The following is a 27,716-nucleotide window of genomic DNA, read 5'->3' on the forward strand; positions in this document are numbered from 1 at the left end:
GTGACTGTTTGAGGTTGTGGACAGGTGTATTTTATACTGATAACAAGTTCAAACAGGTGCCATTAATACAGGTAACGAGTGGAGGACAGAGGAGCCTCTTAAAGAAGAAGTTACAGGTCTGTGAGAGCCAGAAATCTTGCTTGTTTGTAGGTGACCAAATACTTATTTTCCACCATAATTTGCAAATAAATTCATTAAAAATCCTACAATGTGATTTTCTGGATTTTTTTTTCTCATTTTGTCTGTCATAGTTGAAGTGTACCTATGATGAAAATTACAGGCCTCTCTCATCTTTTTAAGTGGGAGAACTTGCACAATTGGTGGCTGACTAAATACTTTTTTGCCTCACTGTAGGCTTGAATGGTAGAGTGCTGCAGAGATGGTTGTCCTTCTGGAAGGTTCTCCCATCTCCGCAGAGGAACTCTGGAGCTCTGTCAGAGTGACCATCACCTCCCTGACCAAGGCCTTCTCCCCCGATTGCTCAGTTTGGCTCGGTGGCCAGCTCTAGGAAGAGTCTTGGTGTTTCCAAATTTCTTCCGTTTGAAAATTATGGAGTCCATTGTGTTCTTGGGGACCTTCAATGCCGCAGACATTTTTTGGTACCCTTCCCCCATTCTGTCCTTCGACAGAATCCTGTCTCTGAGCTCTACGGAGAATTTATGCTTTGTTTTTTGCTCTGATATGCACTGTCAACTGTGGGACCTTATATAGACCGGTGTGTGCCTTTCTAAATCATGTCTAATCCATTGAATTTACCACAGTTGGACCCCAACCAAGTTGTAGAAACATCTCAAGGATGATTGATGGAAACAGGATGCACCTGAGCTCAATTTCTAGTCTCATAGTAAAGAGTCTGAATACTTATGTAAATAAGGTATTTCTGTTCTTTATTTTTAATACATTTGCAAACATTTCCAAAAACCGGTTTTCATTTTCTCATTATGAGGTATTGTGATGTCATTATGGGGTATTGTGTGTAGATTGATAAGGACATTTTTATTTATTGAATCCATTTTAGAATAAGGCTGTAACGTAACAAAATGTGGAAAAGGGAAGGGGTCTGAATACTTTCTGAATGCACTGTATATTAATATGGGCTAGCCCTTTCCTTGGTAGCTTATTGGAGATGGACAGAATAAGTGTGTGTGTGTGATGTTGGGCTGAAGCTACTGAAAGATGAAGGAATGTGTCCGTATTTCATCAATCCTGCACTATATATGTATAGAATCCGTTAACCAATTGTGTGGGTAGCCATTACACTTGCTGCGGGCTGACATCATCACTGTGTTAATATAGATGCTGTCCGACACCCTGTTTCCAGTCCTATTGGTTTATTCCCTCTCACTTTTTGAACTAATAAGTGATAAACTGAGCACCGATTCATTGGTGATTGCATGGCCAGTTATCAATAACCACCACCTTGAATCCCAACCATAGATAGTAGTCTACACACTACACTACCACTACCTTGAATGTATTGAAGCCCGAGGAAAGCGGCCTACTAGGCAACAACATTCCTTGGCCCTCTCTTTTCTCTGAATCTGTCACTAGGTTGGGTCATGTGACCTCCCAAATGTATTTTGCTCAGGAATATTCATGAGGTGTGTATTGTTGTTAGTTGGTTGGAATGGAGATTTGTGACATGAGGGAGTTACTGTTGTAGTGGGAGGATAGTTGTGTGCCCCCACCCCCACACACACAGTCCAAACCATCATATCTACTGAATATGAATTCCTCTGTCTGTGTTCCACTATGTCACTCATAAACAGTCCATATATTCTGTGTGTGTGTGTGTGTGTGCCTCGTGCGCTCAGTGTGAGGCGAGGATGGTAGCAAATTTTGAGGATGCCCCGAGGGAAACCCATTGAGTTGTGTGACCCGGACGTGACACACTTTCTCTCTCTCTCTCTCTCTCTCTCTCTCCTTTCTTTCTTACTATCACACTTCCTTTTTGCCTCTCAAATGTGCTTTATTTGCATGATATCTAAACTTGACTCTCAACAGCAGTCATAAATGCATATCACAAAGGAATACAAATCAATTAATGCCCACATCACTCTACTCTCACTGCTCTCCTTAGACCAGGGGTGTCAAACTCATTCCATGAATGGCCTAGTGTCTGCGGGTTTTTCATTATTCCTTTCAATTAAGACCTAGATAACCAGGTGAGGGGAGTTCTTTACTATTTAGTGACCTTAATTCATCAGTCAATGTCAAGTGAGGAGCGAAAACTCGCAGACACGCCACCCTCTGTGGAATGAGTTTGACACGTGCCTTAGACTAGCTTCTCATCCTGTATAGGGCTGGAGATGATAAGGAATGGCTTGGATAGAGATATCTATCTCACTCCTCCTCCTCCACTCAGCCCCCTCCTCCCCCATCCTCCATCTACAGTCACTCCTCCTATACTCAGCCCCTCGCCTCCCCCTCCTCCTCCGTCTACAGTCACTCCTCCTACACTCAGTCCCCCTCCTCCTCCTACACTCAGTTCCCCCCTCCTCCATCTACAGTCACTCCTCCTCCTATACTCAGCCCCTCTCCTCCTCCTCCTACACTCAGCCCCTCTCCTCCCCCTCCTCCATCTAGTCACTCCTCCTCCTATACTCAGCCCCTCTCCTCCTACACTCAGCCCCTCTCCTCCCCCTCCTCCTCCATCTACAGTCACTCCTCCTCCTATACTCAGCCCCTCTCCTCCTCCTCCTACACTCAGCCCCTCTCCTCCCCCTCCTCCATCTACAGTCACTCCTCCTCCTATACTCAGCCCCTCTCCTCCTACACTCAGCCCCTCTCCTCCCCCTCCTCCTCCATCTACAGTCACTCCTCCTCCTATACTCAGCCCCTCTCCTCCTCCTCCTACACTCAGCCCCTCTCCTCCCCCTCCTCCATCTACAGTCACTCCTCCTCCTATACTCAGCCCCTCTCCTCCTACACTCAGCCCCTCTCCTCCTCCATCTACAGTCACTCCTCCTCCTATACTCAGCCCCTCTCCTCCTACACTCAGCCCCTCTCCTCCATCTACAGTCACTCCTCCTCCTATACTCAGCCCCTCTCCTCCTACACTCAGCCCCTCTCCTCCCCTCCTCCTCCATTAGTCACTCCTCCTCCTACACTCAGCCCCTCTCCTCCCCCTCCTCCTCCATCGACAGTCACTCCTCCTCCTATACTCAGCCCCTCTCCTGCTCCTCCTACACTCAGCCCCTCTCCTCCCCCTCCTCCTCCATCTACAGTCACCCCTCCTCCTATACTCAGCCCCTCTCCTGCTCCTCCTACACTCAGCCCCTCTCCTCCCCCTCCTCCTCCATCTACAGTCACTCCTCCTCCTATACTCAGCCCCTCTCCTGCTCCTCCTACACTCAGTCCTCCTCCTCTCCCTCCTCCTCTATTTACAGTCACTCCTCCTACACTCAGTTCCCCCTCTTCCTCTGTCTACAGTCACTCCTCCTCCTTCTACACTCAGTCCCCCTCCTCCTCCGTATAGTCACTCCTCCCCCCCTCCTCCTACACTCCCCCTCCTCCTACATCTACAGTCACTCCTCCTCCTACACTCAGCCCCTCTCCTCCTCCTCCGTCTACAGTCACTCCTCCTCCTACACTCAGCCCCTCTCCTCCCCCTCCTCCTCCGTCTACAGTCACTCATCCTCCTGCACTTAGTCACCCCCCTCCCCCTCCTCCTCCGTCTACAGTCACTCATCCTCCTACACTTAGTCACCCTCCTCCCCCTCCTACTCTTATTTTCCCCCACTCCCACTACATGACACAGATTGCCAATCTTTGCGTAATTGAGTTTTCCACATTATCTATCAATTAGGACTGACCTCAATTATTCGACTTGTGGTTAGGCTGTTGGTCGACTGAGATTTTTTTTAGTTGAGCAGTAGCACATATACAGTACCAGTCAAAAGTTTGGACACACCTACTCATTCAAGGGTTTTTCTTTATTTTTACTATTTTCTACATTGTTGAATAATAGTGAAGATCATCAAAACCATTATACACTGCTCAAAAAAATAAAGGGAACACTTAAACAACACAATGTAACTCCAGGTCAATCACACTTCTGTGAAATCAAACTGTCCACTTAGGAAGCAACACTGATTGACAATACATTTCACATGCTGTTGTGCAAATGGAATAGACAAAAGGTGGAAATTATAGGCAATTAGCAAGACACCCCCAATAAAGGAGTGATTCTGCAGGTGGTGACCACAGACCACTTCTCAGTTCCTATGCTTCCTGGCTGATGTTTTGGTCACTTTTGAATGCTGGCGGTGCTCTCACTCAAGTGGTAGCATGAGACGGAGTCTACAACCCACACAAGTGGCTCAGGTAGTGCAGCTCATCCAGGATGGCACATCAATGCGAGCTGTGGCAAGAAGGTTTGCTGTGTCTGTCAGCGTAGTGTCCAGAGCATGGAGGCGCTACCAGGAGACAGGCCAGTACATCAGGAGACGTGGAGGAGGCCGTAGGAGGGTAACAACCCAGCAGCAGGACCGCTACCTCCGCCTTTGAGCAGGAGGAGCACTGCCAGAGCCCTGCAAAATGACCTCCAGCAGGCCACAAATGTGCATCAAATATATTTATATTTGAGATTCTTCAAAGTAGCCACCCTTTGCCTTGATGACAGCTATGCACACTCTTGGCATTCTCTCAACCAGCTTTTTGAGGTAGTCACCTGGAGTGCATTTCATATAACAGGTGTGCCTTGTTAAAAGTTAATTTGTGGAATTTCTTTTCTTCTTAATATGTTTGAGCCAATCAGTTGTGTTGTGACAAGGTAGGTGTGGTTTACAGAAGATAGCCCTATTTGGTAAAAGACCAAGTCCATATTATGGCAAGAACAGCTCAAATAAGCAAAGAGAAACAGCAGTCCATCATTACTTTAAGACATGAAGGTCAGTGAATCCGGATAATTTCAAGAACTTTTAAAGTTTTTTCAAGTGCAGTCCCAAAAACCATCAAGCACTATGAAGAAACTGTCTCTCATGAGGACCACCACTGGAAAGGAAGACCCAGAGTTACCTCTGCTGCAGAGGATAAGGTCATTAGAGTTACCAGCCTCAGAAATTGCAGCCCAAATAAATGCTTCACAGAGTTCAAGTAACACACATCTCAACATCAACTGTTCAGAAGAGAATTGCTGCAAAGAAACCAATACTAAAGGACACCAATAAGAAGAAGAGAGCAATGGACATTAGACAAGTGGAAATCTGACTCTTGGTCTGATGAGTACAAATTTGATATTTTTGGTTCCAACCACCGTGTCTTTGTGAGATGCAGAGTAGGTGAATGGATGATTTCCGCATGTGTGGTTCCCACCGTGAAGCATGGAGGAGGTGGTGTGGAGGTGCTTTGCTGGTGACACTGTCGATGATTTATTTAGAATTCAAGGCACACTTAACCAGCATGGTTTGCGCTTAGTGGGACTATCATTTGTTTTTCAACAGGACAATGACCCAATACACCTCCAGGCTGTGTAAGGGCTATTTGACCAAGAAGGAGAGTGATGGAGTGCTGCATCAGATGACCTGACCTCCACAATTACCTGACCTCAACCCAATTGAGATGGTTTGGGGAAGAGTTGAGTCAAGGAAAAGCAGCCAACAAGTGTTCAGCATATGTGGGAACTCCAAGATTGTTGGAAAAGCATTCCAGGTGAAGCTGGTTGATAATGCCATGGGTGACTACTTTGAAGAATCTCAAATATAAAATATTTTGATTTGTTTAACACTTTTTTTTGGGGTTCTACATAATTCCTTTGTTATTTAATAGTTTTGATGTCTTCACTATTATTCTACAATGTAGAAAATAGTAAAAATAAAGAAAAACCCTTGAATGAGAAGATGTGTCCAAACTTTTGACTGGCACTTATATATATATATATATATATATATTATATCTATAATATATCGTTTTTTATGGCACACGAGACACCTGTCAGTGTCCATCTCAGTGAACTAATTCATCATTGCGGAGGCTGAGACTGATCCACAGTGGAGGCCGCGGGGATGGCACAGTCCAAGAAGAAGGGGAGTGTGGCTGCTCAATGCACATCTCTCTCCAGAATGCCCTCTCTCCCGCTAATTTGTGCACATTAATTGTTTCATAACTTCATTGTTTGATTGTTAGTGTCTATCAATTCCCCATTACATATCACCAGTAGTACATTTACCGTTAATTCTTATAATTTCTAATCTACAATGTTTGTTTAGTTACGGTAATGTCTGTTATTATTATTCCAGTCTTTTACTGTTCTCATTGTCGGAGTGGAGACGTTCGCAGAGTGCCCAAACAATGTTTATCTTGTGTGTTTTGTCAATTTAGTAATTGTCTTTTCTTTTGAGCGCTCCTGTCAATGTTGAGTAAGTATGCGCACCTGATTACGCATAGTTGTCGCAGTGACATCATGAACAGTCTATCAAACTTGTCTTTGTTATGAAAAAGTATAAATACGTTAAATGACAGGCATGACATCAGCAGCATGGTGGTCCGAAAGAGCATAACTGGTGTATTTTAACACCAATAAACCAATCCGTTTGAAAATGAATGTAGTATATGTCAATCTCGCAAACCAGGCAACAATGTTTTGGTTAGTTTCTAGGTAGCTAACAAACGTTACGTTAGCTGACTAGTCAGTTCAAGTAATGACCATATCATATATAGCTGACAACGTCTTAACTTTAGCTAATTTGTATTTATTATTACAGGAAAATAAACTCATCATCATTTTTAAGTTAATGGCAAGCTAATTACGGAAAATGGCTTACGGTTGTGAGTGACAAAATAAAAGCAGGGCATTCTACCAGAACAATTTGGACATCGTTGGCCTAACGTTATATCCTAATTTGACCTTGGTGCAGGTTGTTGTTCTTCACATTACTGTCTCTGGTAAACAAACACTATATCAAATAAAATCAAAGTTTATTTGTCACATGCACAGGATACAGAAGGTGTAAACGGTACAGGGAAATGGTTACTTGCATAGTGGAATCTTTGTTTAGATATGTAGCTAGCTAGCTAGCTAGCTAAACAATGAACCATAATCCCAACTCATAATGTTACTACCCTGCATGAATCTGCAGGTAGCTAAAGCTAATCAACTAGATTCAATGTTAGCTAGCTAGCTAACATTAGGCTATAATTAGCAATGCAAATGGCTGAGACACGAATAATATTGCTACACAGGTCATACACGTAACGTTGGCTAACGAGACAGCCAGCTAACGTTAGCTAGCTAGCTAACAGTATGCTGTAACTTGCAATGAAAACGACTTCCTAACAATTTATGTCTGAAAATGTAGCTAGCTAGACTATCTTGTCCGTATACATGGATGAACACTTCTCCCTCTCTGTCATGGATGCCATGGTTGCCATAAATTTGAAGATTTCATCTGCATATTTGCAATCAAACGCCTGCATTTTCTCCTTAGCTATACTGCCTTACCAAGCAAAAAGGCAGTAACTGCTCATAGCATGGAACTGAGAAAAAGGGCTTTTATTTACCTTGGTTTCACAGTAATTTATTGCAGTTACTGTTAATATGACCCCCATTTTCTCCAAAACACAATACAATAGAGGCAGGATACTTGTCCACATCATTAAGCATGTATTTAATGTAGCAAAAATGACTAACTATTTTTTGACTAATTGTGCAGCTAAGCCTTTTTGCTTGGTAGGGCAGTATAATACTCTGCTTCCACCGGACATGCCACTGTTTTCAAAACACGGTCCTCTAGAAAGTGGAGAGCATTAGCAACACTTTAGCAGTTCTTCATGATATCTTTCAAAAAAGCTGCATTAGAAAGGATTACCGAAATGGCAGACCTATCCGAGCTCATCTTTCGGCATGTCCAGCCCATCCATTATTTCAGCCAATCATGGCTAGTAGGAAGGTTCCTGACTTTTTCTGTGGCTAAATCAACTAGGCCTGTAATTTAACAATTTTATTCTTATTTACAGATGGCATACAAGTTTGTTATTAAGGCACATGAAAGTTCACATGTTCCAGAAGACATTCCTGCCAAAAAACGCATTTTGATAAAAATAAATGTTTACGTTCAAATGCCTCTCCTGTGAAGTAGTGACCGGCAACATACTCTTAGTTTCCTGAAACGAGTCACATGTATGGAAAAATACACGTTTAAATTTTCCTCCAAGATAATTTTTTTAGTCGAGGACAGACCTAATATCAATGCATCAGTTATACATAAATATGAGTTAGGAGTGTGTGTAGATCTCAAATTATGATTGACCCAACTGTGGTTTGTGATTATGATTTGCCATTGTAGCCAATTCAGTTTCTGTAATTCTGTTACGGTGATTATTTTTTTTTTTTGTGGAACATTGATGGAATGTTTATCATCGCTGCAACTTCCCAACGGGCTTGGTAGAGGCGAAGGTAGAGTCATGCGTCCTACGAAACATGACCCGTCTAACCACGCTCCTTAACACCTGCCAGCTTAACCCGGAAGCCAGCAGCACCAATGTGTCGGAGGATACACCGCTCAACTGGGGACCGGGGTCACCCCTTAGGCACCCGGCCAAACCCTCCCCTAACCCGGATGATGATGGGCCAATTGTGCACCGTCCTATGGGACTCCGGGAATGAACCCGGATCTGTAGTAATGCCTCTAGCACTGCGATGCAGTGCCTTAGACCGCTGCTCCACTCGGGAGGCCCTATGGAATATTTTTCTAACCCTCAGAAAACTGGACACATGAATGTTCTTGTAACGTCCCATGAAACGTATCTAGAACATTTAATATTGTATTTTCTGATAACATGGCAACAATGGTTTGGTGGAACGTTGATGTAATAGTCTCCCTCAAATTCTGAGAACATTGTAACCACGTTCAAGAGAAGTTCGGTGTGACACTAACTTTAACACCAAAACATGCTAAAAATGTTCTCAGAAGGTTTTTGCTAACATAGAACGTTCCCCTTACTAACAGAAAACGGGACACTCAAACATTAGGGGACCATTACGGGTAACATTACAAAAACGTTCTCTCTCCCTAGAATTGTTAGCTGGGCTCTCCCCTCCTCACCCTCCTTTGTCGCCCTTACTGTTCCTTCTTCTGGCTGGAGGAAATTAAGCCGATTTTTATCAGGCGTGTCAATCCCTGTCTGTCAGATCAGACTTAAAAACACACTCCTGAGAGGCACATGATGTAGAGGCTAAGCCCCAGGCCAGACACACTGTGTCGTCCAAAATGGCACCCTATTTCCTATATAGTGCACTATGTAGGGAATAGGGTGGCATTTGGGACATAGACACACTGTTCCTGCTCAGACCCAGACCAGACTGGCTGTAAGGGTCTATGGTCTTCTTGACAATCCGGTATACAAGGCTTCTCTGTGCAAGAGAGCAATAGTGTAGTCGATTGATTGATGTGCCTTTCAGAAGTGCTGTTTGGTAAGCTATAGGTGTGCCTTTCAGCAGTGCTGTTTGGTAAGCTATAGGTGTGCCTTTCAGCAGTGCTGTTTGGTAAGCTATAGGTGTGCCTTTCAGCAGTGCTGTTTGGGAAACTATAGGTGTGCCTTTCAGCAGTGCTGTTTGGGAAACTATAGGTGTGCCTTTCAGCAGTGCTGTTTGGTAAGCTATAGGTGTGCCTTTCAGCAGTGCTGTTTGGGAAACTATAGGTGTGCCTTTCAGCAGTGCTGTTTGGGAAACTATAGGTGTGCCTTTCAGCAGTGCTGTTTGGGAAACTATAGGTGTGCCTTTCAGCAGTGCTGTTTGGGAAACTATAGGTGTGCCTTTCAGCAGTGCTGTTTGGTAAGCTATAGGTGTGCCTTTCAGCAGTGCTGTTTGGTAAACTATAGGTGTGCCTTTCAGCAGTGCTGTTTGGTAAGCTATAGGTGTGCCTTTCAGCAGTGCTGTTTGGTAAACTATAGGTGTGCCTTTCAGCAGTGCTGTTTGGTAAGCTATAGGTGTGCCTTTCAGCAGTGCTGTTTGGTAAACTATAGGTGTGCCTTTCAGCAGTGCTGTTTGGTAAACTATAGGTGTGCCTTTCAGCAGTGCTGTTTGGTAAACTATAGGTGTGCCTTTCAGCAGTGCTGTTTGGTAAGCTATAGGTGTGCCTTTCAGCAGTGCTGTTTGGTAAGCTATAGGTGTGCCTTTCAGCAGTGCTGTTTGGTAAGCTATAGGTGTGCCTTTCAGCAGTGCTGTTTGGTAAACTATAGGTGTGCCTTTCAGCAGTGCTGTTTGGTAAGCTATAGGTGTGCCTTTCAGCAGTGCTGTTTGGTAAGCTATAGGTGTGCCTTTCAGCAGTGCTGTTTGGTAAGCTATAGGTGTGCCTTTCAGCAGTGCTGTTTGGTAAACTATAGGTGTGCCTTTCAGCAGTGCTGTTTGGTAAACTATAGGTGTGCCTTTCAGCAGTGCTGTTTGGTAAGCTATAGGTGTGCCTTTCAGCAGTGCTGTTTGGTAAACTATAGGTGTGCCTTTCAGCAGTGCTGTTTGGTAAACTATAGGTGTGCCTTTCAGCAGTGCTGTTTGGTAAGCTATAGGTGTGCCTTTCAGCAGTGCTGTTTGGTAAGCTATAGGTGTGCCTTTCAGCAGTGCTGTTTGGTAAGCTATAGTTGTGCCTTTCAGCAGTGCTGTTTGGTAAGCTATAGGTGTGCCTTTCAGCAGTGCTGTTTGGTAAGCTATAGTTGTGCCTTTCAGCAGTGCTGTTTGGTAAACTATAGTTGTGCCTTTCAGCAGTGCTGTTTGGTAAGCTATAGGTGTGCCTTTCAGCAGTGCTGTTTGGTAAACTATAGTTGTGCCTTTCAGCAGTGCTGTTTGGTAAGCTATAGGTGTGCCTTTCAGCAGTGCTGTTTGGTAAGCTATAGTTGTGCCTTTCAGCAGTGCTGTTTGGTAAGCTATAGTTGTGCCTTTCAGCAGTGCTGTTTGGTAAGCTATAGGTGTGCCTTTCAGCAGTGCTGTTTGGTAAGCTATAGGTGTGCCTTTCAGCAGTGCTGTTTGGTAAGCTATAGGTGTGCCTTTCAGCAGTGCTGTTTGGTAAGCTATTGGTGTGCCTTTCAGCAGTGCTGTTTGGTAAGCTATAGGTGTGCCTTTCAGCACCATTTTTGTCAATCTTCAATCAAGTGTTAATGACCTACCTGTCTGCATGTGAATTAGCCTACTCAGCAGTTTGGTTTCAGTGCAGAGCAGACAGAACATGATACCATCATGTATACCAGTGTGCTATGCAACATTCAGCAGTATCATGTCTGAACGACAATTAAACACAGGCGATTTACTGCTCCTCTGCTCCTCTCTCTCTCTCTCTCTCTCTCTCTCTCTCTCTCAAGAATGACAGCGTTGTCTAGCATTACAACATGTCTTGTTCTCACTATTGTCTTTTCATGGTGTCACAAAGGCTGTTTGTCTGATGACATTTATCTGCCAGTTGTAAAATGGAAACATGCCATGCCCAGTGCCCACACTTCCCCACACTGTGTTGAGAGACAGGGAAGCACACAGACAGACGTACAGGTTATAGACATACAAGTGCACAGACAGACAGACAGATGTACAGGTTACAGGTGCACAGACAGACAGATATGTGCTGTAGCAAGTGGTTCCTAAAGAGGAAATGAGAGTGAATACCAGCCAATGTATGACAGTTCTCCTGGTGGAAGGAATCTATACTGGTTTATAGATTGGGATTTGTCCTCTTTAAAAAAACAAATATTATAATTTTTTACTGAGAGTTTGTGGTTTTCTTCTCTCTCTGTCTCTCTCTCTGTCAGACTGGCCGGTTGTGTGAGTGACCTCTTGTAGCCATGACGACCCACGTGACCCTGGAGGATGCTCTGTCTAATGTGGATCTGTTGGAGGAGCTGCCCCTCCCTGACCAGCAGCCCTGCATCGAACCTCCACCTTCATCCATCATGTACCAGGTACACACACACACACACACACACTTCTGAGTTTTCTAATTAATTGCAAGAGTACTAAACTCTCTCTCTCTCTTTCTTGTTCTCTCTAGGCTAACTTCGACACAAACTTTGAGGACAGGAATGCGTTTGTGACGGGGATAGCTCGCTATATAGAGCAGGCTACTGTCCACTCTAGCATGGTGAGGAAGCAACCGGGAGGGATTGGTTTGGAATGGGGCCGAGGGAGCGGTTTGGAGTTGGGCCTCTGTGCTTTGTGGACACAGGGATACTTTAGTTTTTCAATGGGAACAGTTAGGGAATGGTTCTCAGATCCTTTTCATCATTATTCTCAACTCTTGGCTAATACACACACACACATTCACACACACACACATTCACACATTCACATACACACACATTCACACACACACACACACACACACACACACACACACACACACACACACACACACACACACACACACACACACACACACACACATTCACACACCCACCACAAAAGAGCCTTGTGTTTGGGTGTTTTATTGTCGTTTCTGCACTGAGGGTTTGGCCTTGTTAGCGGTTTCTGTTGACACACACACACACACACACACACACACACACACACACACACACACACACACACACACACACACACTGAGGGATGAATCAGGCAGTCACTAGGCTAGACCTCTTCCTGAATGTAATGAATAGGGAGTGTGATTTGACTGACAGAAGAGGAAACTGTCTCTTAAATACACTTTTAAATCAGGAAGTTCCATTCAGATAAATTATCTATTTTTCCAACAGAGACCTCAGGTTCCTCATTTGTCTAGAGAATTGTATTCCACACTAGAGAATATTCACCCTAGTGAATGCACGTGTGAGGAGATATTACACAGAAAGCATTTTATAACACACTATTTTAATAACAATTGTATGTTTGAAACATACTTGTGAAGATTAATCAAGATAATATGCATACATTTTGGTGCATCCATCATAGGATGGTCTGTGTTATGTGTATAACCCCTTTGTCTGTTCTCTCTTGCCAGAATGAGATGCTGGAGGAGGGCCATGAGTACGCTGTCATGCTCTACACCTGGAGAAGCTGCTCAAGAGCTATACCACAGGTAACTCTCTCTCTCTCTCTCGGTCACTGTCTCTCTCTCCTCACTTTCACACAATCACAAGATAGTGAAAGCATAAACAAAGAAAAGGTACTCTGCAATAGGCTTGGGCGGTATCCCAAAGACAATGCTAACTAAATGCTAACGAGCGCATTGCGAAGGTTTTATACAGTCTCTGACATAAACTATTTGCAGGACAGACATCCCAGCTCATAAAAGTATACTAGTAACTAAAAAATGCTACTCACAGTTTGCTGAACGCACAAAACAAATATAAGACAGACAGCAAGGCCCTTGATCCAGAAGGGGATTCTCTGCTGTTGCCAAGCGATGCTTGATTTTGGAAGAAGCTAACCACGTAGCTAGATAGCTACTAAATGCACAACTACAGAGCATTTAGCACATGTTAGGGTGTTAACTTAATAGTTATAAGATATTTAGCTGGCAGACATTTAGTTGTGAATTCCATACTATAGCTAGATTACCCATGGTGTGTGCTGCACAACATTGAGTGACTCAAAAAGCTCTGGTCTCTCGTCGTTGTGTGCTTGTAAACAAACACCACGTGACTGGGGACTACCGGTAAGCTTCATAATGAAAAATGATGTGACAGGTGAAATGAAGAACGCAACATATTGCACAAGTTGACTGCAGGTATTTACATAAAAAGTAATTACAAATATTCAAATGTATTAACAAACTAAAAAGGTATTGAAATACCTTCCCGTGGCTATTTCCAAATACTCCGGTATATGGTATACCGCCCAAGCCTACTCTGCAATGAGAAGGGTAGACGGGTGCTCTTTCAATAACCCTTGACTTCATCACACGCTCCTCATCTGTTTTGTTCTCACTTCAACAGTTAAACCCTAAACATGCAAATTAGTCTATTTTTACCACGTCACTCACCACTCTACAACCACAGTCTACTTTACAGTTAACTGCCAAAATAAAGGAAACACTTGAGTAAATGAGGGATACAAAGTATATTGAAAGCAGGTGTTTCCACACAGATGTGGTTCCTGAGTTAATAAAGCAATTAACATCCCATCATGCTTAGGGTTGTGTATAAAAATGCTGGGCATGTCATTATTTTGGCCATTATTTTGGCTACCATAACTATGGGGCGTTGGGCCACCACGAGCCAGAACAGTGGGGGATAGGATGACAATACCCCCATCCACAGGGCAGGAGTGGTCACTGAATGATTTGATGAGCATGAAAATGATGTAAACTATACGCCATGGCCATCTCAGTCACCAGATCTCAACCCAACTTAACACTTATGGGAGATTCTGGAGCCACGCCTGAGTCAGCGTTTTCCACCACCATCAACAAAACACCAAATGATGGAATGTCTGGTGTGAAGAATGGTGTCACATCCCTCCAGTAGAGTTCCAGACACTTGTAGAATCTACGTCAAGGTTGAAACTGTTCTGGCTCGTGGTGGCCAAACACCCTATTAAGTCACTTCATGTTGGTGTTACCTTTATTTAGGCAGTTACCTGTTTATCAGCCAGAAAGGGAACCAAGCTGTTAATAGCATTATAATGTATTAGAGCTGAATTTGTAGCCTCAGGGATACATCATGTGTTTGCTTCCCAAATAGTGCACTACTCTTGACCAGGGACCATAGAGGCCATTTGGGACACACAGGGTCCATTTGTCATCCCCATAAATGTTAAGGTTAGGGGTAGAGCTGGGCGATATGGACAAAACTTCATATCGTGATAAATTGATGCAATAACAATAAATGGAACGATAACTTACTCATTCAAGGGTTTTTCTTATTTTTTTAACTATTTTCTACATTGTAGAATAATAGTGAAGACATCAAAACTATGAAATAACACATATGGAATTATGTAGTAACCAAAAAAGTGTTAAACAAATCTAAATATATTTGAGATTCTTCAAAGTAGCCACCCTTTAACTTGATGACAGCTTTGCACACTCTTGGCATTCTCTCAACCAGCTTCATGAGGTAGTCACCTGGAATGCATTTAAATTAACAGGTGTGCCTTGTTAAAAGTTAATTTGTGGAATTTCTTTCCTTCTTAATGTGTTTGAGCCATTCAATTGTGTTGTGAGAAGGTAGGGGTGGTATACAGAACATAGCCCTATTTGGTAAAAGACCAAGTCCATATTATGGCAAGACCAGCTCAAATAGGCAAAGAGAAACATCAGTCCATCATTACTTTAAGACATGAAGGTCAGTCAATCCAGAACATTTCAAGAACTTTGAAAGTTTCTTCAAGTGCAAGTTGCAAAAACCATCAAGTGCTATGATGAAACGGGCTTTCATGAGGACCGCCACAGGAATGGAAGACCCAGAGTTACCTCTGCTGCAGAGGATAAGGTCATTAGAGTTACCAGCCTCAGAAATTGCAGCCCAAATAAATGCTTCACAGAGTTCAAGTAACAGACATCTCAACATCAACTGTTCAGAATAGAATTGCTGCAAAGAAACCAATACTAAAGGACACCAATAAGAAGAGACTTGCTTGGACCAAGAAACACAAGCAATAGAAAGTATTCAGGCCCCTTGACTTTTGTCACATTTTGTTAAGTTACAGCTTTGTTTTTTTCCTCATCAATCTACACACAATACCTCATAATTACAAAGCAAAAGCAGGTTTTCAGAAATGTTTGCTAATTTATAAAAATTAAAAAAACGGAAATTACATTTACATAAGTATTCAGGCCCTTTACTCAGTACTCTTTTGAAGCACCTTTGGCAGCGATTATAGCCTTGAGTCTTCTTGGGTATGATGCTGCAACTTGGCACACCTGGATTTGGGGAGTTTCTCCCATTCTTCTCTGCAGATCTTCTCAAGCTCTGTCAGGTTCGATGGGGAGCGTTGCTGCACAGCTATTTTCAGGTCTCTCCAGAGATATTCGAAGGGGTTCAAGTCCAGGCTCTGGCTGGACCAATCAAGGACATTCAGAAACTTGTCCCGAAGCCACTCCTGCGTTGTCTTTGCTGTTTGCTAACGGTTGTTGTCCTGTTGGAAGGTGATCCTTTGCCCCAGGCTGAGGTCCTGAGCTCTCTGGAGCTGGTTTTCATCAAGGATCTCGCTATACTTTCTCCGTTCATCTTTCCCTTGATATTGACTAGTCTCCCAGTTTCTGCTGCAGAAAAACATCCCCACAGCATGATGCTGCCACCACCTTGCTTTACCGTAGAGATGGTGCCAGGATTCCTCCAGGCGTGACGCTTGGCATCCAGGCCAAAGAGTTCAATCTTGGTTTCATCAGACCAGAGAATCTTGTTTCTCATGGTCTCAGTCTTTAGGTGCCTTTTCGTAAACTTCAAGCGGGTTGTCATCTGCCTTTTACGGAGGAGTGGCTTCCGTCTGGCCACTCTACCATATAGGCCTGATTGGTGGCGTGCTACAGAGATGGTTGTCCTTCTGGAAGGTTCTCCCATCTCCCCAGAGGACCTCTAGAGCTCTGTCAGAGTGACCATCGGGTTCTTGGTCGCCTCCCTGACCAAGGCCCTTCTCCCCTGATTTCTCAGTTTGGCCGGGCGGCCAGCTCTAGGAAGAGTCTTGGTGGTTCTAAACATCTTCCATTTAAGAATGATGGAGCCACTGTGTTCTTGGGGACCTTCAATGCTTTATAAATGTGTTGGTACCCTTCCCCAGATCTGTGCCTCAACACAATCCTGTCTCTGAGCTCTACGGACAGTTCCTTCAAACTTATGGCTTGGTTTTTGCTCTGACATTCACTGTCAACTGTGGGACCTTATGTAGACAGGTGTGTGCCTTTCCAAATCATCTCCAATCAATTGAATTTACCACAGGTGGACTCCAATCAAGTTGTACAAACATCTCAAGGATGATCATGGGAAACAGGATGCACCTGAGCTCTATTTCGAGCCTCATAGCAAAGAGTCTGAATACTTATGTAAATAAGGTATATATTTTTAATACATTATTTTAAAAAAAAATCTAAACCTGTTTTCACGTTGTCATTATGTGGTATTGTGTGTAGATATATATATATATTTTTTAATCCATTTTAGAATAAGGCTGCAATGTAACAAAATGTGGAAAAAGTCAAGGGGTCTGCATACTTTCTGAAGGCAATGTACATACAGTCGTGGCCAAAAGTTTTGAGAATGACACAAATATTAATTTCCACAAAGTTTGCTGCTTCAGTGTCCTTAGATATTTTTATCAGATGTTACTATGGAATACTGAAGTAGAATTACAAGCATTTCATAAGTGTCAAAGGCTTTCATTGACAATTACATGAAGTTGATGCAAAGAGTCAATGCAAAGAGTGTTGACCCTTCTTTTACAAGACCTCTGCAATCCACCCTGGCATGCTGTCAATTAACTTCTGGGCCACATCCTGACTGATGGCAGCACATCTCTTGCATAATCAATGCTTGGAGTTTGTCAGAATTTGTGGGTTTTTGTTTGTCCACCCGCCTCTTGAGGATTGACCACAAGTTCTCAATGGGATTAAGGTCTGGGGAGTTTCCTGGCCATGGACCCAAAATATCGATGTTTTGTTCCCCGAGCGACTTAGTTATCACTTTTGCCTTATGGCAAGGTGCTCCATCATGCTGGAAAATGCATTGTTTGTCACCAAACTGTTCCTGGATGGTTGGGAGAAGTTGCTCTCGGGGGATGTGTTGGTACCATTCTTTATTCATGGCTGTGTTCTTAGGCAAAATTGTGAGTGGGCCCACTCCCTTGGCTGAGATGCAACCCCACACATGAATGGTCTCAGGATGCTTTACTGTTGGCATGACACAGGACTGATGGTAGCACTCACCGTGTCTTCTCCGGACAAGCTTTTTTACGGATGCCCCAAACAATTGGAAAGGGGATTCATCAGAGAAAATGACTTTACCCCAGTCCTCAGCAGTCCAATCCCTGTATTTTTTGCAGAATATCAGTCTGTCCCTGATGTTTTTACTCAAGTGGCTTCTTGAGAAGTGGCTTCTTTGCTGCCCTTCTTGACACCAGGCCATCCTCCAAAAGTCTTTGCCTCACTGTGCATGCAGATGCACTCACACCTGCCTGCTGCCATTCCTGAACAAGCTCTGTACTGGTGGTGCCCCGATCCCGCAGCTGAATCAACTTTTGGAGACGGTCCTGGCGCTTGCTGGACTTTCTTGGGCGCCCTTCACAACAATTGAACCGCTCTCCTTGAAGTTCTTGATGATAAATCGATAAATGGTTGATTTAGGTGCAATCTTACTGGCAGCAATATCCTTGCCTGTGAAGCCCTTTTTGTGCAAAGCAATGATGACGGCACGTGTTTCCTTGCAGGTAACCATGGTTGACAGAGGAAGAACAATGATTGCAACCACCACCCTCCTTTTGAAGCTTCCAGTCTGTTATTCGAACTCAATTAGCATGACAGAGTGATCGCCAGCCTTGTCCTTGTCAACACTCATACCTGTGTTAACGAGAGAATTACTGACATGATGTCAGCTGGTCCTTTTGTGGCAGGGCTGAAATGCAGTGGAAATGTTTTTTGGGGGATTCAGTTCATTTGCATGTCAAAGAGGGACTTTGCAATTAATTGCAATTCATCTGATCACTCTTCATAACATTCTGGAGTATATGCAAATTGCCATCATACAAGCCGAGGCAGCAGACTTTGTGAAAATGAATATTTGTGTCATTCTCAAAACTTTTGGCCATGACTGTATAACACAATCATGGGAAACACAAATACAACATCACAAATGACCCAGAAAAACAGTTACATTTCATTTCACATTTCTCTATTATAGGCTGCTTATCGTAATGAACGATAAGAAAAATGTCTGATAAGTGATCGTTGTGGTCTGTGGTGATAATTTTTGGTTTATCATCCCAGCGCTCGTTAGGGAGATCTGAGTGAGCAGGCTGTGTTCCCCTCTGTTCTCCAGGTGAAGTGTAACGAGCAGCCCAACAGGGTAGAGATCTATGAGAAGACTGTGGAGGTGCTGGAACCAGAGGTCACCAAGCTCATGAAGTTCATGTACTTCCAGGTGAGAGACCAGTGATGGATTCATTAATAAAATGAATGAACAACCCATTAAATGTATCATATTTGAATTAGAACTGTCAGTCAATCATATCATTTCCCCTTGATTGAAGTAATGAATGAACGAACAAATAAATGAGTCCTAAATATGTCTGAGAACCTTTTCTCTCTCTCTCGTCTCCTTTTCCCCTGTCCTCCCCTGCAGCGTAAGGCTATCGAGCGTTTCTGCGGGGAGGTGAAGCGTCTTTGCCATGCTGAGCGGAGGAAAGACTTTGTCTCTGAAGCCTACCTCCTCACCCTGGGCAAGTTCATCAACATGTTCGCTGTGCTCGACGAACTCAAGAACATGAAGTGCAGCGTCAAGAACGACCACTCTGCCTATAAAAGGTACGGAGGGAAGACAGACACAATATGCCTGCAGTGGCATCTCAATAGCCTGCAGTGGCTTCCTCTCCCTATCACCTCTCCTATACCTGCACTGATCCTGAAAACACAGGATAGGGGAAGTGTTGTAGAGGCTAAGGGGAATTTGCTTTCACCTGTCTAGTTCCTTCACATTAGCTCAAATGAACGAAAGTGACGGAGTGACAGGGACAATTTACCCCACTATTGAGATGCACCCAATTAACTCATGTTAAACAGTGTTGTGAGGTGCTGCTACAGAATTAGATCTGTGGTATTATTTGTGTCTTCAGGGCGGCTCAGTAAAACAGAAGCTGTGAGATGCTGCTACAGAATTAGATCTGTGGTATTATTTGTGTCTTCAGGGCGGCTCAGTAAAACAGAAGCTGTGAGATGCTGCTACAGAATTAGATCTGTGGTATTATTTGTGTCTTCAGGGCAGCTCAGTTCCTGAGGAAGATGGCCGACCCTCAGTCCATCCAGGAGTCACAGAACCTCTCCATGTTCCTAGCCAATCACAACAGAATCACTCAGGTGTGTGTGTGTGTGGTGCAGTAGCAGTACTAGTGTGTATATTTCTCTGGAGTGTCTGCAGCAGCAGTAATAGTGTGTATATTTCTCTGTAGTGTCTGCAGCAGCAGTAATAGTGTGTATATTTCTCTCTGTAGTGTCTGCAGTAATAGTGTGTATATTTCTCTCTGTAGTGTCTGCAGCAGCAGTAATAGTGTGTATATTTCTCTCTGTAGTGTCTGCAGCTGCAGTAATAGTGTGCATATTTCTCTCTGTAGTGTCTGCAGAAGCAGTAATAGTGTGTATATTTCTCTCTGTAGTGTCTGCAGCAGCAGTAATAGTGTGTATATTTCTCTCTGTAGTGTCTGCAGAAGCAGTAATAGTGTGTATATTTCTCTCTGTAGTGTCTGCAGAAGCAGTAATAGTGTGTATATTTCTCTCTGTAGTGTCTGCAGCAGCAGTAATAGTGTGTATATTTCTCTCTGTAGTGTCTGCAGTAATAGTGTGTATATTTCTCTCTGTAGTGTCTGCAGCTGCAGTAATAGTGTGTATATTTCTCTCTGTAGTGTCTGCAGAAGCAGTAATAGTGTGTATATTTCTCTCTGTCGTGTCTGCAGAAGCAGTAATAGTGTGTATATTTCTCTCTGTAGTGTCTGCAGAAGCAGTAATAGTGTGTATATTTCTCTCTGTAGTGTCTGCAGAAGCAGTAATAGTGTGTATATTTCTCTCTGTAGTGTCTGCAGAAGCAGTAATAGTGTGTATATTTCTCTCTGTAGTGTCTGCAGAAGCAGTAATAGTGTGTATATTTCTCTCTGTAGTGTCTGCAGCAGCAGTAATAGTGTGTATATTTCTCTCTGTAGTGTCTGCAGTAATAGTGTGTATATTTCTCTCTGTAGTGTCTGCAGCAGCAGTAATAGTGTGTATATTTCTCTCTGTAGTGTCTGCAGAAGCAGTAATAGTGTGTATATTTCTCTCTGTAGTGTCTGCAGCAGCAGTAATAGTGTGTATATTTCTCTCTGTAGTGTCTGCAGTAATAGTGTGTATATTTCTCTCTGTAGTGTCTGCAGCAGCAGTAATAGTGTGTATATTTCTCTCTGTAGTGTCTGCAGAAGCAGTAATAGTGTGTATATTTCTCTCTGTCGTGTCTGCAGAAGCAGTAATAGTGTGTATATTTCTCTCTGTAGTGTCTGCAGAAGCAGTAATAGTGTGTATATTTCTCTGTAGTGTCTGCAGCAGCAGTAATAGTGTGTATATTTCTCTGTAGTGTCTGCAGCAGCAGTAATAGTGTGTATATTTCTCTCTGTAGTGTCTGCAGCAGCAGTAATAGTGTGTATATTTCTCTGTAGTGTCTGCAGCAGCAGTAATAGTGTGTATATTTCTCTGTAGTGTCTGCAGCAGCAGTAATAGTGTGTATATTTCTCTCTGTAGTGTCTGCAGTAATAGTGTGTATATTTCTCTCTGTAGTGTCTGCAGCTGCAGTAATAGTGTGTATATTTCTCTCTGTCGTGTCTGCAGAAGCAGTAATAGTGTGTATATTTCTCTCTGTAGTGTCTGCAGCAGCAGTACTAGTGTGTATATTTCTCTGTAGTGTCTGCAGCAGCAGTAATAGTGTGTATATTTCTCTGTAGTGTCTGCAGCAGCAGCTGGAGGTGATTCCTGGCTATGAGGAGTTGTTAGCAGACATTGTCAACATCAGTGTTGATTACTATGAGAACAAGATGTACTTGACGCCCAGCGAGAAACACATGCTGCTCAAGGTAAGAGCCTCATCTAGCTCTCTGTCTTACCTGCCTTTCTCTAGATACCTGTCTCTGTCTGGATCTTAACTACCTACCTTTCTCTAGATACCTGTCTCTGTCTGGATCTTAACTACCTGCCTTTCTCTAGATACCTGTCTCTGTCTGGATCTTAACTACCTGCCTTTCTCTAGATACCTGTCTCTGTCTGGATCTTAACTACCTGCCTTTCTCTAGATACCTGTCTCTGTCTGGATCTTAACTACCTGCCTTTCTCTAGATACCTGTCTCTGTCTGGATCTTAACTACCTGCCTTTCTCTAGATACCTGTCTCTGTCTGGATCTTAACTACCTACCTTTCTCTAGATACCTGTCTCTGTCTGGATCTTAACTACCTGCCTTTCTCTAGATACCTGTCTCTGTCTGGATCTTAACTACCTGCCTTTCTCTAGATACCTGTCTCTGTCTGGATCTTAACTACCTGCCTTTCTCTAGATACCTGTCTCTGTCTGGATCTTAACTACCTGCCTTTCTCTAGATACCTGTCTCTGTCTGGATCTTAACTACCTGCCTTTCTCTAGATACCTGTCTCTGTCTGGATCTTAACTACCTGCCTTTCTCTAGATACCTGTCTCTGTCTGGATCTTAACTACCTGCCTTTCTCTAGATACCTGTCTCTGTCTGGATCTTAACTACCTGCCTTTCTCTAGATACCTGTCTCTGTCTGGATCTTAACTACCTGCCTTTCTCTAGATACCTGTCTCTGTCTGGATCTTAATAGCCTCCTTATTCTTGCTTAGCGGTCCTCAACTGTAGCTTCCAGTAGTGTTCAGAATATGTAGAGTTATTTCTGAATGTACGTCAAATATCATTGATCCAGCTTTGTATAATATCACTGTGTGTGTGTGTGTCAGGTGATGGGTTTTGGTCTCTATCTGATGGACGGTAACGTCAGTAACATCTACAAACTAGACGCCAAGAAGAGGATCAACCTGGGAAAGATCGACAAGTTCTTCAAGGTCAGTGTGTGTGTGGGTATGTGTGTGTGCTCCACACCAAAACAGCCATCTAACTTTTCGTTGTGGCTCTGTCTGTACTCTCACATCATGATATTCTTTGATCACCCTCCTATCCGGACTGAAACCCTTTTTCTGTGTGTGTGTCTTGTTTGATTCCTTCCTGACTGAATCTCTCCTCTCTCTCTCTCGCTCGCTCGCTCGCTCGCTCGCTCGCTCTCTCTCTTTCTGTCTCTCTCTTTCTCTTTCCGTCTCTCTCTTTCTCTTTCTGTCGCTCTCTGTCTTGTTTGATTCCTTCCTGACTGAAGCCCTCTCTCTGTCTGTGTCTTGTTTGATGCCTCAGCTGCAGGTGGTGCCTCTGTTTGGAGACATGCAGATAGAACTATCACGTTACATAGAGACCAGTGCTCACTACGAGGAGAACAAGTCCAAGTAAGAACATCAGCCATCTTTAAACTCATAAACTCTGAAAACTCGTAAACTCAGACCTCTAACAAGTCCTGAACCCCAGCTCCTAACCCACAGGTGTCAAACTCATTCCATGGAGGGCCGAGTGTCTGCAGGTTTTCAGTCCTCCCTTGTACTTGACTGATGAAATAAGGTCACTGATTAGTAAGAAATTTGCTTACCTGGTTGTCTAGGTCTTAATTGGACACAAATTGAAAGGAAATAGCAAAAACCAGCATACACACGGCCCTCCATGGAATGAGTTTGACACCCCTCCCCTAACCCCTGACTCTCTCTCCTGTAGGTGGACGTGTACCCAGAGCTTCACCTCCCCCAGTACAACCTGGGTGTGAACCCTGACCTCTAACCTCTCTCCTACAGGTGGACGTGTACCCAGAGCTCCATCTCTCCCCAGTTCAACCTGTGTGAACCCTGACCTCTAACCTCTCTCCTACAGGTGGACGTGTACCCAGAGCTCCATCTCTCCCCAGTTCAACGTGTGTGACCTCTAACCTCTCTCCTACAGGTGGACGTGTACCCAGAGCTCCATTTCTCCCCAGTACAACCTGTGTGACCTCTGACCTCTCTCCTACAGGTGGACGTGTACCCAGAGCTCCATCTCTCCCCAGTACAACCTGTGTGACCTCTGACCTCTCTCCTACAGGTGGACGTGTACCCAGAGCTCCATTTCTCCCCAGTACAACCTGTGTGAGCAGATGGTTCAGATTCGAGACGACCACATCCGGTTCATCTCTGAGCTGGCTCGCTACAGTAACAGTGAGGTAGTGACCGGGTCAGGCCTGGACAGTCAGAAATCAGACGAGGAATACAGGGAACTGTTTGACCTGGCACTCAGAGGGTTACAGCTGCTGTCCAAGTGGAGCACACACGTCATGGAAGTGGTGAGTAGGGGAACAGGGTGTGTGTGTGTTTATGTCAAAGAAGGGGCAGTGTGTAGTCCGTTCTTGGTCCCATAAAAATATTATGATTTGAATGAATAAAGTACTTGTATTTCTACTAGGTCCTGTGATTTTCAGTTTACCCTGACACCATATTCTCTCTCTCAGTACTCGTGGAAGTTGGTCCACCCGACAGATAAGTTCTGTAACAAGGACTGTCCTGGCACAGCGGAGGAGTATGAGAGAGCTACACGTTACAACTACACCTCAGAGGAGAAGTTTGCACTGGTCGAGGTCATCGCCATGATCAAGGGACTGCAGGTCAGAAACACACACTGTACCAACCGAGAGCTTTGTCATGTCATCGTTGGGACGCTTACAGAATAGTAACATAGCAGCATTTCACCACTGTGCGTCTTGGTTGAAATGTGGCTACATTGGTGGTGATGATGATGGAGGTGGTGGTAATGGAGGTGGAGGTGATGTGATGATGGAGGAAGTGGTGGAGGAAGTGGTGGTGGAGGTGGTGGTGATGATGATGGAGCTGGTGGTAATGGAGGTGATGGTGATGGAGGAAGTGGTGGTGGAGGTGATGATGATGGAGGTGGTGGTAATGGAGGTGGTGGAGGTGATGGTGATGATGATGATGGTGGTGATGGTGATGATGGAGGAAGTGGTGGTGGTGATGATGATGGTGGTGATGGAGGTGATGATGGAGGTGGTGGTAATGGTGATGATGAAGGAGGAAGTGGTGGTGGAGGTGATGGTGATGATGATGGAGATGGTGGTAATGGTGGTGATGATGGAGGAGGAAGTGGTGGTGGTGATGGTGGTGATGATGATGATGATGGAGGTGGTGGTAATGGAGGTGGAGGTGATGGTGATGAGGAAGTGGTGGTGGTGGTGGTGATGGTGATGATGATGATGGAGGTGGTGGTAATGGAGGTGGAGGTGATGGTGATGATGAAGGAGGAAGTGGTGGGGGTGGTGATGGTGATGATGATGATGGAGGTGGTGGTAATGGAGGTGGTGATGATGGAGGTGGTGGAGGTGATGGTGATGGTGGTGGTGGAGGAAGTGATGGTGATGATGGAGGAAGGGGTGGTGGTGGAGGAAGTGGTGGTGGTGATGATGATGATGGAGGAAGTGGTGGTGGTGGTGGAGGAAATAGAGGTGGTGGTAATGGAGGTGGAGGTGATGGTGATGGAGGAAGTGGTGGTCGTGGAGGAAGTGGTGGTGGAGGTGATGATGATGGTGGTGGTAATGGTGGTGGTGGTGATGATGGAGATGGTGGTGGTGATGATGATGGAGGTGGTGGTAATGGAGGTGGTAATGGAGGTGGTGGTGATGGTGGCATTTTTCTTTTTTTTGTATTTTGTTATGGAAGTGGTAGTGGTGGAGGGGCTGGTTGTGGTGGTGATGATGATGGAGGTGGTTGTGATGGAGGGGGTGATGGATGTGGTGGTGGTGATGGTGGAGGGGGTGGTGATGGTGCTATTTGGTATTATGGAAGTGGTGGTGGAGGTGGGGGTGGTTGTGGTGATGGAGGGGGTGGCTATGGTGCTATTTTGGGGGGTATTATGGAAGTGGAGGAGGGGGTGGAGGGGGTGGTTGTGGTGGTGGAGGGGGTGGTTGTGGTGGAGGGGGTGATGGTGCTATTTGGTATTTTTGGGGGTATTATGGAAGTGGTGGGGGTGGTGGTGATGGAGATGGTGGTGGAGGTGATGATGGAGGGGGGGATGGAGCTGGTGGTGATGGAGGGGATGATGGTGATGGAGGTGATGATGGAGGGGGGGATGGAGGTGGTGGAGATGGTGATGGAGGGGATGATGGTGATAGAGGTGATGATGGAGGGGGGGATGGAGGTGGTGGAGATGGTGGTGGTGATGGAGGGGATGATGGTGATGGAGGGGGTGATGGAGGTGGTGATATTTGTACATTTTTTGTATTTTATTATGGAAGTGGTGGTGATGGTATCTGTGTTGTAGGTGTTGATGGGTCGTATGGAGAGCGTATTCAACCAGGCCATAAGGAACACCATCTATGCAGCCCTGCAGGACTTTGCCCAGATGACCCTCAGAGAGCCTCTACGTCAGGCCGTACGCAAGAAGAAGAACGTTCTCATCAGGTACCGTACTGGCTGCACTCATTCTTCTTCAACTAGTAACACATTTCAGGCAAGATAATCTCCTAAGATGTTCTGTAACATCTTGTTTTCTAGGTGGTCTTGATAAAAAGGTTCAAGTCCCCTCAAAGACTCATGTGTGGCACAATTCTCACTGTTTGCTAGAAACAGAAGAACCATGGACCTTCCATAGTTAGCTAGGCTGTGTCCTAAATGGCACCCTAACCCCATGGGCACTATATAGGGAATAGTGTTCCATTTGGGTTACGCACAGATGGTCATTCCCTATAATGCTGATTCTCTGATAACCCTTGGTCTCTCTCTAGTGTCCTGCAGGCAATCCGTAAGACCATCTGTGACTGGGAGGGGGCTCGGGAGCCTCCCAATGACCCCTGTCTCAGGGGGGAGAAGGACCCCAAGGGAGGGTTCGACATCAAGGTGCCCCGCAGAGCTGTGGGACCCTCGAGCACACAGGTACACCAGGGGAGAGAGAGGATAACAGAGGGCTAGGGGAATTAGGAACGGGGGATGGAAGAGACAGATGTTGCTCAGGGATAGAGGCAGGTTGTAGGGGCAGGATCAAGTACAGGGACTTTGTAGGGAAATGGTAAGAATAGTATTATTTAGTTTTTTCTCTCTCTCTCTCCCTGCCTCTCCAGCTGTACATGGTCCGAACCATGCTGGAGTCGTTGATAGCCGATAAGAGTGGTTCTAAGAAGACTCTACGCAGCAGTCTGGATGGACCCATAGTACTGGCTATAGAAGACTTCCACAAACACTCCTTCTTCTTCACACACCTGCTCAACTTCAGTGGTATGTACACACACACACACACACACACACACACACACACACACACACACACACACACACACACACACACACACACACACACACACACACACACACACACACACACACACAGGGTCATGCTTTCCTATCAGGGCTCAGGATAAGACCCATATGCAGACAGTTCGAATAACAGACGTTTATTATAAAACAGGAGGCAGGCGAACTACAGGTCAAGGGCAGGCAGAGGTCAGTAATCCATGGCAGTGTCAAAGGGTACAGAACGACAGGCTCAGGGTCAGGGCAGGTATAGGTCAGTAATCCAGGGCAGTGTCAAAGGGTACAGAACGACAGACTCAGGGTCAGGGCGGGCAGAATGATCAAAACCGGGATAACTAGAAAACATGTGCTCAAGAAAACAGGAGTACGAAAAACACGCTGGTAGGCTTGACGAGACAAACCGGCAACAGACAAACAGAACACCGGTATAAATGCACAGCGGATAATGGGGAAGATGGGCAACACCTGGAGGGGGAAACACCTGGAGGGGGGTGGAGACAATCACAAGGACAGGTGAAACAGATCAGGATGTGACACTTTCTTACACTACCACCCTCAAGATCACGATCAATCCTCACCTTGTACTTGTTTCCCCTCCTGTAATAATATCATGTTATTCACCTCCCCTCCTGTAATAATATCATGTTATTCACCTCCCCTCCTGTAAGAATATCATGTTATTCACCTCCCCTCCTGTAATAATATCATGTTATTCACCCCCCTCCTGTAATAATATCATGTTATTCACC

The 27,716-nt window shown here is 44.7% G+C and overlaps 1 protein-coding gene across 2 annotated transcripts in view; it reads left to right on the forward strand.

Moving 5' to 3' along the window:
* cyfip2 (cytoplasmic FMR1 interacting protein 2) overlaps positions 1-27,716 on the forward strand; it is a 67,870-nt gene that overhangs the window by 23,881 nt on the left and 16,273 nt on the right. Inside the window, exons 2-15 of one of the 2 annotated variants that reach the window (XM_038993541.1) lie at positions 11,731-11,880; positions 11,970-12,059; positions 12,915-12,992; positions 18,886-18,987; positions 19,189-19,370; positions 19,823-19,919; positions 21,524-21,652; positions 22,546-22,650; positions 22,991-23,079; positions 23,759-23,996; positions 24,162-24,314; positions 25,982-26,121; positions 26,445-26,592; positions 26,778-26,931. In XM_038993541.1, coding sequence (XP_038849469.1) covers positions 11,764-11,880; positions 11,970-12,059; positions 12,915-12,992; positions 18,886-18,987; positions 19,189-19,370; positions 19,823-19,919; positions 21,524-21,652; positions 22,546-22,650; positions 22,991-23,079; positions 23,759-23,996; positions 24,162-24,314; positions 25,982-26,121; positions 26,445-26,592; positions 26,778-26,931 — 1,822 coding nt within the window. In that variant the 5' untranslated portion in view covers positions 11,731-11,763. Of the gene's footprint in view, positions 1-11,730; positions 11,881-11,969; positions 12,060-12,911; positions 12,993-18,885; positions 18,988-19,188; positions 19,371-19,822; positions 19,920-21,523; positions 21,653-22,545; positions 22,651-22,990; positions 23,080-23,758; positions 23,997-24,161; positions 24,315-25,981; positions 26,122-26,444; positions 26,593-26,777; positions 26,932-27,716 lie in introns of those variants that run through there. The other variant, XM_038993540.1, reaches the window with a different exon arrangement.

This window comes from Salvelinus namaycush, chromosome 5 (genome assembly GCF_016432855.1).
Source record: "Salvelinus namaycush isolate Seneca chromosome 5, SaNama_1.0, whole genome shotgun sequence".
In the NCBI taxonomy this organism is placed as follows: Eukaryota; Metazoa; Chordata; class Actinopteri; order Salmoniformes; family Salmonidae; genus Salvelinus; species Salvelinus namaycush.